General features: G+C 50.3%; 2 protein-coding genes across 3 annotated transcripts in view; one reads left to right on the forward strand and one right to left on the reverse strand.

The window, feature by feature from the left end:
* The window catches only part of PPP2R5D (protein phosphatase 2 regulatory subunit B'delta), a 28,093-nt gene extending 16,802 nt beyond the window's left edge, over positions 1–11,291 (forward strand). For both annotated transcript variants that reach the window (XM_038131189.1, XM_038131188.1), the window contains exons 12-16: positions 1,734–1,861; positions 4,814–4,915; positions 7,410–7,482; positions 7,934–8,050; positions 8,397–11,291. In XM_038131189.1, the coding sequence (XP_037987117.1) occupies positions 1,734–1,861; positions 4,814–4,915; positions 7,410–7,482; positions 7,934–8,050; positions 8,397–8,534 (558 nt within the window). In that variant the 3' untranslated portion in view covers positions 8,535–11,291. The remainder of the gene's footprint in view (positions 1–1,733; positions 1,862–4,813; positions 4,916–7,409; positions 7,483–7,933; positions 8,051–8,396) is intronic.
* Positions 11,174–12,494, reverse strand: MEA1 (male-enhanced antigen 1). Its single transcript, XM_038131202.1, has 3 exons — positions 12,123–12,494; positions 11,929–12,043; positions 11,174–11,862 (listed from the first exon to the last, which is right to left on the reverse strand). The coding sequence occupies exons 1-3, from the start codon at positions 12,477–12,479 to the stop codon at positions 11,699–11,701; spliced, it is 636 nt and encodes a 211-aa protein (XP_037987130.1). The 5' UTR covers positions 12,480–12,494; the 3' UTR covers positions 11,174–11,698.
* Between the last annotated feature and the right edge of the window lie 16 nt (positions 12,495–12,510).

Raw genomic sequence — 12,510 nt, forward strand, 5'->3', positions numbered from 1 at the left:
CTGTGTACTGCAGCAGGCTGGGGCTGGAGCACAGGTGCTCTGCCACCTCCTGTTCTGGCTAGCAAGGGCAGAGGAGATCCATCCAGGGTCACCCTGGTGAAGTAAAACCGAGCACTCTGCAGTATTGGAGAGAGGCCAACCAAAGACAGTGTGCTGGGAAAGTCCTTTGTTTCATTCTGGCACAGGTAGTAAAGAGTGAGGTGTACTGGAGAAGTGCTGGAGTCTGTTTCTTCCTTGTTTCCACTGAAGGGAAGCTGGTTGTAGTAGCTGGCTAATATCATCTCTGTGGATGGTTGTCTTAAGGTTTGAAATGTACAGGGTGGTGGGACCTGCTAGTAGCTCCTAGTTCTTCACTCACTGTTTTAGACTGCCATGAAGAGTGCCCAGGAAGAAGAGAGCTTGCTGGTCAAACACGTGGTTGACCCAGGTATAGGTGGAGTGTTAAAGAAGAAATGACTCAGCCATCTCCCAGTGAGAGTGACTGCGCAGTGAGGCAGGCTGGCTTCAGTTTGTCTTTTGGTATAGAGGGGTACAAAGTCATGTGTTTACAAGCCAAATGTAAGGTCAGTCTAGGTCACACATGTATGTAAAAAAAATCAGTTTTGTGTAAAGGTCTTAGGGGAGCATGATGGAAACCAACTGGACATGGATTACTGGTGTGGTGGTGGGAACCAAAGGACTAATGTGACCTTTGGGTGTGGAGGCAGCTACCATAAGGAACTAAGGAGCTTGAATAAAGTAGGGTAAAGGCTGGAGGAGAGACATCCTGTACTTGATAGCAGCACTCATCTGCTGCCAAACTCTGAAGAACAATGCTGAGAAACCTGGAGAAGGTGCAAACACTTTAGAGCCTAAGAGAATTAACCCCAAAGGTGTCCCATACAGTCAGGCTGAACAGTCTACAGCTTGTCTGAAGAGCAAAATTAGGAATTGACTTCTTGATGAGTCTGAGCACCTTGGTGGGAATGAGTTTTCTCTGAGTGGATTGTGTGTTAATCTAGCAGAAAAAAGCTTAACCAGATCTTGAAAACCAAAAGCTAGGTAAGTGAACACAAAGTGAGTTTCATTTCATTTATTTATGTGGAATATTAGGGGATATAGCAAGTTCTGCATTATCTGAAATGCAAAACTGAGTCTGGATGTTTCTTTTTCTAGGTTTTTAAGCCATTCTCAAGCTAGCACTAAATGCAGAAATTAGCCTGCATTGTCTGTCACTGTGTGGAAACTTGCTTGACTTGTTTGTCTTGTTAGAGCAGGATGGCTGCCCCAAGATTTTCCATATTTTCACCTTTACTAAATCAGGGGGTTGAATTGTGGGACTGGTGACTGAAGCATGCTTCAAAGCCCTGAGAGACTCTCTTGTGGGAAAGCCAGGGAGGAATGGAACTTTACAGAAGACAGTCTGAGGAAACGAAGAAGGCTTGGAGCTAATCTGAGTTGGGACCTGTAGTAGACGACATTACTGTCCTTAAGTGTTGTGTAAAGGGTGTTGGAATCATCAGGATATTGACAGTAGGCTATTCAAGAACAGAAGGTTTGTCCCAGAAAAGTGAGAAGTGTCTGGCAGAGGCTAAGGCAAAGGAAGGATGAATGGCCTCATAAGAAGTTCATGAAGGTATCCCTGTGCTGTGGGGAAGCATGTGAGCTCCTTGGCTGGGTGGTGGCTTCCCTGTGCACCACAGATGTTACTGGAAGGAGCCTCTTCAAGGATGCCTTTCTCTCTCCCGCTGCAGGTGGCAGAGCGAGCGCTGTACTATTGGAACAATGAATATATCATGAGCCTGATCAGCGATAACGCAGCCAAAATCCTCCCAATCATGTTTCCAGCCCTCTACAAGAACTCCAAGAGTCACTGGAACAAGTAGGTCTTTCCCCCATGCTTTGACACGTGCTGGATTGTTTGACCCACTGGCAGTCTTGGGGCATGCTGCTGCAGTGCAACAGTGCATGGTGCTCGGTGGCAGCAGCTGTCAGCAGAGGGTTGGTGGTGGTATCAGCGTGTATCGTGGAAAAAGATTTCCTGAAACCTCTGAATTTTCTGTCAGCACCCCAGGAAAACCAAGACCCTTGTGCCCAGCCAGTCTGCCAGTGTTCTTTTAGGGGGACCCTTCATTGAACAGTCCTGCTGGGTCAGTTCAACTGACTTATTCAGGGAAGTATGCCAACAGCATGAGAGAAGCCACTCAGCAGGTCTTCCATTTTATTTGATTATGATCCCTGTTGCTGGTGACTGCCAGTGCCTGGGAAGGACTTACACTGACAGTTCATGGAATAACATTCCTTATAAACATAAAATTGTGACAGATAAGATTTGGGGACTGCCAGTGAAAGTATCTGACTGCAAAAACATATTCAAAGCAATTCAGAGAAGCTCTAATTCCCAGTAAAAGTATCCAGTGTGCAGAGTACATTTCTTACCCACAGGGGAAGAAGATGGGTTCAGCCTGTTGACTGATCCCAGTAGTTACAATGGAGTCTTCCCTAACTTACTCCTATTCTCAGCTTACTTTTATGCTATTTCTTTATGTTAAGGTGGAGCTCGAGTGACTCTTGGTCATGCCTTTGTTACTGATTGGTGTAAAATTCTCTCGCTTTGCTCAGAGGTGGAGTCAATAAAGCACAGAGCGTGTGCCCTGTGAGGGGTGGTCACACTCTGGGGTGGGGGATTTTGGGAAGGGGATGTGTGTTCATACAGTTGTGTTATGGTGAACCGAGCCCATCCAAGGAGGGTGATTTTGGGAAGGGGATGTGTGTTAGTACAATTGTGTTTTGGTGAACCGAGCTCACCCGAGGAGGGTGATTTTGGGAAGGGGATGTGTGTTAGTACAATTGTGTTATGGTGAACCGAGCTCATCCAAGGAGGGTGATTTTGGGAAGGGGATGTGTGTTAGTACAATTGTGTTTTTGGTGAACCGAGCTCACCCGAGGAGGGTGATTTTGGGAAGGGGATGTGTGTTAGTACAATTGTGTTATGGTGAACCGAGCTCACCCGAGGAGGGTGATTTCACCACGGTTCCTGGCTCAGCCACAAGACACCTCCTATCTCCTGTGGCTGGCAGGCCCTGTGCAGTTTATCAGCTGCAAAGCACCATCAAGATCCCCTCCCTGCCAGGACTCCAAGGGGACTTGGCCACAGTGTTTCCACTCGGCTCCACCCTCCGTTCCATCCCCCTCAGCAGGGCTGTGGCTGCAGGTTGTGTCTGTGGGGAACCATCCTGGAGCAGGCTTGGAGCACGCCAACAGCATTCCATCCAGGCAGCAGCAGCTGCATTTTACCCTGTAAATCCTGTACTGTTACAGCTTCTGTTAGGATGTGAATATAACTTCTCAGTGTCTCTAATTTTGCCCCCAGCCATCTCTGCACAGCATGGCAAAAGGCCACAGCAGACAGAGTGGTTTACTTCTGCAAGGGTTGAGGCACTGCATTTGCCAGCCTTGGGCCCTTGAGTCTGCACAGAGTTTGATACCTGCCTATCACTAATGTTGCCAGTGTCTCAGAAGTGTGCAGTAGATTTTCCATCTGACTCCTGGCTGCTTGTTAACTGATGTCCCACCCTTATGTTCTGTGTGACCAGAGAACTTGGCTAATACAGTGCCTGACTCCTTGAGTACAGGAAAAACAGAGAAAGCAGAACTAACTGGGCAGCTGTCCATGTCAAATATTGTCCCCTGTGTCTGATTCCTAGATGCTACTCTGTTTTATGGTTCTCTTATCAACTTCCTTTCTTCTGACTTCTTCATTTAATTCCTTATCTAGTTAATTCAAGTTTTAATTAATTTGATTTAACACACTTCCTTTAGTGAATTAGCTAAAAATTAATTCTAGGGAGGCTGGACAAGTCCAGAGCTCAGAAAAGGACTTTATGTTCTTGTCTGAAACCTTTCACCAGTTCCATGTCCCTGCAGCAGCCAAGATTCATGATTCTGCTGTTCCTGTCTTTTTTGGTCTGCTTCCCAGTGGTATTGCAGAAGAAGCTCTGAAAGTCTTTTCCTCTTATTTCTCCTTGTCTTTGAGCAACAGCCACATCTTCTCAGGGCAGGTCGAGTACCTCAGATTCTCCTCTTCCTTCACATAGTTCATCTATTTGGTCAGACAGCCTGCTTAAGTCCAGCAGGGTTGCATCTCTCCTCCGTATTCCATTTGCAGAGCTGGTAGAGACACAGAGCTTAGTCTGCTGAATCTCTTTTGCCTCTGGGTCAGGTATTTCAGAGACAGCTTCAACACTTGTTTTCATTCCCTAGGAGAGTCTTTGTCCCATAGGGAGTTCACACGCAGTGCAAGCTGTCCATAAATCACTGGCACAGAACTCCTTCTGTGATATTCTGTGTGCTGGTTCCCATCTCTTCAGGGCTGCTGCCTGGCTGTGTTTTGGGCAGCTCAGCAGGAAAGCTCATGACCAAATACTGGCAGCCAAAAAAAAGTCATTGCATATATGTGGTGTGAACAGTGGGAAGCACTAGAGCCCCCCCAAAAACAGCCTCGAACAGGCCTCTAGCATCCTTCATATCCCACTTCTAACTGCAAGAAATGAACACATGAATGTATATTTTTGCACTCATTCATCTGACCGCAGCAGGCCTGTCTCAGGGTCTTCTCTTTCTTCTCCATCTCTTTCCCCCTGTTGTACAGTTCCTGCTGTGTTTATGGAAGGGATTTTGCCTTGGTAAGATCAGGGATTGTGTGAGAGACTTTTGTCACATCACTGTAGAATGAGTTGCTGCTGCTGTTACCTCCTGTCTGTGCTGCTGCTGCCAGCTCAGGTGTAAGAGCCTGCCCACCATGACTTGTTCTCCTTTCCTTGTTCCTTTGCAGGACAATTCATGGGCTGATCTACAATGCACTGAAGCTCTTCATGGAGATGAACCAAAAGCTTTTTGATGACTGCACACAGCAATACAAGGCAGAGAAGCAGAAGTGAGTAAGAGGTTTTTGCCAAGTAACTTGAGCTCATCCTGAAGTCTCCTTGGGGTACAGTAACAGATGCCAGTAGGCAGAGGGGAAATGGAAAGGTGGTAAGTAATTCTGTCAAAAAGTAGGATTCCTTAGCCATAACTATGAGTTGGGATGAGGTGTGCCCTGATAAAAACCCTTTCAGTCCTGCTGAAGCAGGTAGCTTAGAAAAGGTTGACAGAGTTTGCTGAGTCATGAGCAAATAGATTGCCATGTAGAGAATACTCAGCTTTGTTCTGCTTTGGAAATACTTACCAGTTCATAAATGTTGTAGTGATGTCAGTAGAACCTACTGCTTTAGAAGGGTTTTTCTGAAGAGTTTTGCTGCAGTGGGCGTAATGCATCTTTCACGCCACAGGATGCTTTCAATTTTCCAGTGATAAAGATGGAATAATTCCTGCAGTTTCAAAGAGTGAATGGTGGGGATAAAATCTGAGCTCAGCAAGTACCAGTACCATGATGCTGTAAAGAGGAAAGAACTCCACTTTTTCTGCTGCCTTGTGCTGATTGTGGTGCTTCTATGGCTTGCCTTGGTGAGCTGAGTCAGTCCAGTAAGCGAGAAGGAAACTTTTTTTTTTTTAAATCTATTTTCTGCTGATTTAGTGAAATAAAATAGTAAAACAATGCTCCTCATTCCTGGATGAGCCAGGGCTGCTGGTGGGGAGAGCAGAGCTAATCCTTGCTGGGAGTGTGGAACTCTGGGGTACATTCTGTTGTTTTGTGAAATAGGAGTAAATAACTTGATAATAAGTAATAAATTGATTAATGAATCAGACCTTCAGATGAGTAATCTGCTTATGGAGTAATTAAGGTTTTTTAGGATCTAAAATGGGAGCAAGCAAGTTTTCTTTTTTTCCATTCTAGGGCATTTATGAAACCCACCAATACCTTCACATATATTTTAAGTCACAGTGACAGTACATTTCCTACCTAAGATCTACCTAGTGTTTCCATCAGGAGTTTTCTCTCCCTGTTTAGCTGCTGGCCTGCTGAAGGTGACTGTTCCTAGCACTGGTGTGTGACTGATGAGAATTGTTCTGAAAAAGCTCAACAAAACACCTCAGTGCTGTCCAATAAAAGGATGGGTAGTGCTGCAGTTTTTTGCTCATGTTAAGATGATCTTTTTTTTTCCTAATGCCTCTGTGCTTAATTAGGCTTCAGAAAACCTTGTACTGTGAGCTAGAAAACAGCATGTGTAGGAAGGATTGCATGTGCAGACAAACTCAGTAAATTGGAAATGGGGAAAAGGAGAGTTTTATGTTCACTGTTAGGCTGCAACCAGATGTTGAGAGGTCTGATTATGGCTTAGCATCATTTTTAATCAGGTAACACGCCTACAAGTGACATGCTAGCTCAGGCCTGTCACTGCTGCACCCCCAGCTGTGCAGCCACAGCCAGGGGGGTCATGAGGGACAGACTGTGCAGGAACATGTGGTGAGGCTGTCTCTCTGCTGTTCAGTGCCAATGGGCTGACTGCACCTCTCTAGTCTCCTCAGACAGCTTTAAACTGTTTGGATTGTCAGAATCCTTTAGAAAACCAGTGAGGAAGTTGGGGCAGATGGTGTCTTGGCCTGAGTGGGTTATTCATTTTTGGGGTTGGTTTGTTGGAGGTGTTTTTTGACCCTCTGTTTTCTGGTGGGTAATCTGCTGCTTGGCAGCTTCATTCCCATTCTAAGCCTACATGACTTTAAAGAGTGTGGTGTCATTACAGAGTATAAGAACTTCCTTAACATGGGTACAGAGGGCACTAGAGAGATTAGTAGCTAGGAGGAAAGTCATGTAGTTAATAGAAATAAAGCAGAGATTTTAGTGCAGATGTTTAAAATGTAGAAGAGAATAACAAGGGGTGGTGGATGCTCACCTCTGTTTGCAGCAAACATTCACTCTCCTATGATTTATAAGTGACTCTGCTGAACAGTGACTTTACATGTGTGCCAAAATCTGTGCCAAGTTCAAGAGCTGTGTCTGGGCTGTTTGGGCAGCTCTCTGGTGTGTTATGGCTAGAGAGAGAAGGAACAGTGGGCAGTGGAACCCCAGATCTGTTGGAAAATATAGTTTGTCCCTCTGCATCTGGGGAGTATCAGGAAAATGCATGTTTCAAATCCAGACTGGTGTCATGGCATTACCCCAGACACTCTGGCATTAAACCAGACACTCTGCTCTACTCCTGGCAGCACAAAGCCAGGCCAAAAGTACCTGTGCAGCCCAGTGTTGCCACCCTGTGCTCTGAGGTGAGCGAGGAGCATGCCTGCCTACCCTCTGCTAGCCATAGTGTGTCCTCTCTTCTTGCCTCAGCTCGCCTGTAGATTTAGAATTAGGTAGAATTAGGGGTCTCTGAATGAGAGAGCAACTCTTCCTCTTGCCTGTACTTTTCTGCTGTCTCTTGCTTTTATCATCCTGTGAATGAAAGCTGTGCTTTCCCCAGGAGTTCACACTTGCTCTGGCTCTCTCTGTGCAGGGGAAGGTTCAGGATGAAGGAACGAGAAGAAATGTGGCAGAAGATAGAGGAGTTGGCTCGACTGAACCCCCAGGTGAGTGACAGCAGGACCTAGGATGAATGAGGCAAGAATGTGCTAGGGGTCTTGACCTGCTTCCTCAGCCCACCAGAGCAGGTTTTAGCATCTGATCTCAGTCCTGCGGACACTGCTGCAGCAGTGGTGTGTCTCTCCCAAAAACCAGCATCCTGGGAATGTTGTCAGTATTTAATCAGGTTGTCCCTCTGTAGCGCTGGCCTCTAAGTACTGCCCTGTAGAGAGCCTGTATGTGTTTATGGACCACACTGTGAACGCAGCTGCACATGCAGCGTGCTGGGAGTCAGAGGGCTCAGGGGAGGAGAGGATACTCTTCCCTGCCTGTGTCCCTACTGCTGCCTTTCCAGAGAAGGCAGCTGGAAGGACTGTGCCGTGCCGTGTTAGCATGCTGGGGGAGCAGGCGTGGTGTTGGATGGAGTCCTGACTCTCCAGCTGTCTGTGTTGTCTGCAGTACCCCATGTATTATGCACCTCTACCCTTGCCTTCTGTGTGCTGTATGGAAACGGAGACCCCGACTGCAGAGGATATACAGCTACTGAAGAAAACAGTGGAGACGGAGGCTGTGCAGGTGCGTAGGTGACTCGAGTCCTTTCACAGTTGCTCCCAGTCCAGCCAGGACATCAGCGTAGCCAGAACTGGCTCTTTCCAAATATTCTGAAGGTAAATGCCACTACTCTCACCCCTCATCATTAAGAGATCGACCTGTAGGCTGAAGAGTGGAGTTTATCTAACCTTCTCACTCTGGAAAAAGTGCCAGTGGGACTTGCATATGTCCTTTTGGTCTGTGTTTGGCTCTCAGCCTGTTCTGAAGCATGCTGCAGTGCCACCCAGCATAAACTAGAGCAGTTGGAGTCAGAGGCTGAAGGCATGAAGGGGTTTGCTACTGATTCCTGACTCCTTTGATTTGTTTGTAGATGCTGAAAGACATTAAGAAGGACAAAGTTTTGCTGCGCCGGAAGTCTGAGCTTCCGCAGGACGTCTACACTATAAAAGCCTTGGAGGCCCACAAGAGAGCAGAAGAGTTTCTCACCTCAAGCCAGGAGGCTCTCTGATGGGTTCAGGAGCTGGCCCAGGAAGCTCTGCCCCATCCCTTTCCTCCAGGGGTCATGGAAATGCACTCGGTTCTCATGTATAAGTAAGGAATGAACATGGTGAGCTGTGCCTGTCCTCCACTCCATCTGCATACCTCCAGGGTAGATCTGGTTTTACGTTATAACTTGTATCTCACCACTGTCCTGTCCTCCTGCTTTTTCTCTGTCCTCCTGCTTTCCCACCTTGTCTCTGCAGGCGTTAGGGGAGCCTGCCTGACCTCTGCTTTTATCAGTCCAGGCAGGACTCACTTCACTGTGAGCTGCCACCTGATTCTCGCTCTGCCAGGCAGCCAGAGCCTTGCTCAGGCTCTGTGTTGGGCAGAGCCTGCCGTGCGTGGCTCAGCGTGCTGCTCCAAACTCCAAGTGCCCATCTCCGCCACACCTGCCCCTGTGCTGCCTGTGCAGCTGAGCCCTGCCATGGTCAGAGGCCAGGCTCAGCTTGGGGCAGAAGCAGAGTTTTTGAAGGCTCTGCTGCCTCTCCAGCCTGCCTTGGGGTGCAGCTCCACAGCTGAAGGGTCTTAATGTACAGCGGAGGAAATGTTTACTTCCACCTTTCTTTTGCTACAAGCCCCTCGTTTTGTTCCCCTGTCAGTGGAGTGGGGGTTCAGTGCTTTGCCACCCCCAGTTAAGCTGGGTGCAAGCACTACATACTATTGCAGTCCTCCCTTTAGAGCATCCTTAGAAGCTCTCTTGTGAGAAAGTGAATTCCTTCTGCTGTTTGTGTTGGTCCGTGCTGACTCATTTCCTTCCCGATGTCTCGGGTTAATTGTGGGCCCAGAATTAACTTCCCGCTTTGTAGCAGGTGTCAGCCACTGACTTCTACTTTCTTCCTCTACCTGCTCAATTAAAATACTCCTGCAGCTCTCCCTTTGTCTCTGTATCCCATCCTTAGCTCTTCAGGGCCAGGGTTTCTAGGAAGCTTGTGCTGCTAGTCATTTCTGCAAGCTAGTGGAAGCAATGGCTGCACCTCGTGGGGTGTGGCTGAGTTTGAGCGTTCAGTTGTCTCCTCATTATTATCAATGGCTAAGCACTGCTGCTGAATCGCTTCGTGGGTGCTCTGAGCAAAGTTCACCCGTCCTGTTACGTGTGCACCTGCTGTGGCCCGAGGCCCTTGTTAGTTATCACGTGGCGCGCCAGGGGCTCGTGCTGAGCCAGCATTTAGAAACCCTTGCCGATAGCCCGGGGGCTTGCGCAGCGCTTGGGTGCTACTGTGATCCAGCTTTCACCCCTGTTGTTCGTGGTGCAGATGTAGCGCCAGGCCGAGGTGCCACCTCAGAGGCTGGTTTGTCACGGAGAGGAGTCCTTGCTTCTTACCTGCTCTGCCTGCTTTCTTGACACGTAAGCTAAAGTGGGTTTGCAGTAGTGCAGGGAGCCTGCGGGGTTGGTGCTAGCCTGACGCTGCTTTGCGACAGCACGGGATGTTGTAGAAGGTTCTGGTGTACCTGCTTGTCCTCACCAGTAAACCATTCCCAGGTCAGAGTATCACCCCCTCTAATCTTTCTGCTGGTGTGCAGCACATCTTTCCTCCAACCCCAGCGAGGCTGTTTTGACCTGTGTATCCTGCATCCCTGCCCTGTGTAGCTCTCTCCCGGCTCAGCCCTTGTCAGGAATGCCGCCATCTCTTGGGAGGAGCTGGCGGGTGCATGTGTGAGATGCCCCCAGTCACGCAGGGCCCCACCTCCCCTCCGCCTCACGCAACGGGCCAGTCCTAAAGTCAGGAGACTTCAGAAACACCTCAGGGAGGTTATTGCTTATTTTGAACATTAGTCTGAGCTCATGATCAGCTGCCAATCAATTACCTCACGCCTGGCACAGCATGTGGACGCGCACCGTGTGGTGCCAGAGCAGCACAGCGGAAATGAGGGCTGCCAGGCTCAGGCTGGGCAGGAGGCTCCTTCCTGTTTCAGCACAGGCTCTCCAGCTGGCTGCTTAGCGTTGTGCTGTAAGCCAAGACCTCATTTTTAGATTGCTACAGCATGGTATGCCCTCGCTTGAGCCTGCTTGCTGCTGGGCAGTGGCTGCCTTTCCCTGCTGTGGGCTGCTCTGCCTGCAGAGGGAACAGAATCTTGTGGTGTGCAGGGGCTGGCACTGTCCTGCAGATGATCTGTCTCTGCTGGCAGCCCCTGACCCTGGCCGGAGGAACGCTGCTGGGGTTGTGCCATGTGCAGGGGCAGGATTGTAACACATCATGATTATGTGCTGTACAGCTTTGATGTTCCCATAGCTTTTTGTGTCTTGTTTTGGGTCAGGGAACTTAGGCTTAGTACCTTTACATCATCCTTTGTTTGCTGCCTATTCATTCCAGTGTCCTGGACACCTCAGAAGGGGACCATGTGAGACAGGGGGGAGTGTGCTCACCCTCTCACCACATGTACTGCTCATAGGCAGACCTGCATCTGCCACGCTACAGCTGCCCCTTGCTCAATACTTGGTTTCTAGCATTAGTGCTGCTCATTTCTGCCTATGCCTTTCCCCACATCAGCCAAATGGACAGAACTGGAGCTGCCTCTTCCACTCCACCTGGCTTGCTCCTCCCAAGGGAAAAAGCAAAACTACTGCATTCACACCCTGGACACAAGTATTAAGCTGCTTACAGTTCATATGTACATATGGTGTACTTTATTTTCAGTAGAGCATTACATAGTATGAAAGTGTTGGATTTTGTACAGATGTCCCTGTATGTACAGAACTAAATAAAACCAATCTCTTGGAATGACACATCTTGCTCCACCTGTGATATTCCAACACACAGACCCTATCCTGAGAGGAGGGGCCATGGCCTGGAGAGTGACTTCTGTGGTACTGTCAGCATGGGGCCAAGTCCAGTGTTTGTCCTGAGGGAATCTGGGCAAAGCCAGCCAAGCCCCATCGCCCCATATGCATCCAGGCATGGAAACCAATCTGCTTCCTCAGAGGTAGAGGAAGCCAACACAAGGTCATCACACTGACTTATGCACTAGCCAGAACCCAGAAAAAGGAGTGGGAAGGAAAATCAGACAATGTCAGTGGGACAAACTGGGAGGTTGATACTGGCAAGTCCTGTCAGCACCTGGCTCGGAGGCAGTGGGTGCTTCCAGGGTAGAGGGAGGGCTGGGGTTTGCAGCCCCTGTGCTGGAGCTCGGCCCTCAATTCCACTGAGGCCGGGGGCCGCCGAGGCTCTGCCGGGCCTGCAGCGTGCGCTGCACCACGTCCTTCCACTGCTCCTCGGAGATCTGGTTGGCCCAGGCAGGGATGCCCAGGGTGGGCAGCTTCACGCTGGCCATCGTCCTCTTCACCAGCTCCACATGCTCTGGGAACAGAGAGCCCGTGAGACCGCGGCGGAGCCCCGGGAGGGTCCTGCCGGAGACGCGGTTACCTGCATCCATGGGGATGGAGCTGCGGCTGCTCTGAGCCGCGGCGCCTTCCGCTGCCTCCTCCTCATTCTCCTCCTCGCTGTCCACCGGCGGGTCGGGCAGGTGCAGCCTCAGCATCTACGGAGAAAGGCGGGCAGCGGGGGTCGGGACCGCGGGTGCCGCCAACCCCGGCCCGGCGAGAGGCGCTGGGCGGTACCTGCAGCCGCTCCTGCAGGCCGGGGCCCGCGTCGCCGAGGCCCTGCTCCGGTTCCTGGCTCAGCGGCTGATACAAGTACCCGCCGCCCTCCTCCTCTTCCTCCTCCTCTTCCTCCTCATCGCCGCTCCACCCCGCCGCGCCGTCAGGGCCCTCCGGCGGCCCGGGCTCCCGGGGACAGACGCGCTCGGGGCCCATGCTCCGCACCACCGCCATACACCGGGCGCGGCGCCGAGGAGGTGCCGCCGCCGCCGCCCGGAACCGCCGCGGCCGCCGCGGGGCACTGTGGGTGTTGTAGTCCCGAGGCGGGCCCCGTGCACGGCGGGCGGCGCCGCCGCCGGCACGCGCCGCCGGTGCCATCGAGCGTCGCCCTCGAGTGTCGCCATCTCGG

Source organism: Motacilla alba, chromosome 3, assembly GCF_015832195.1.
Source record: "Motacilla alba alba isolate MOTALB_02 chromosome 3, Motacilla_alba_V1.0_pri, whole genome shotgun sequence".
NCBI classification, from domain to species: domain Eukaryota; kingdom Metazoa; phylum Chordata; class Aves; order Passeriformes; family Motacillidae; genus Motacilla; species Motacilla alba.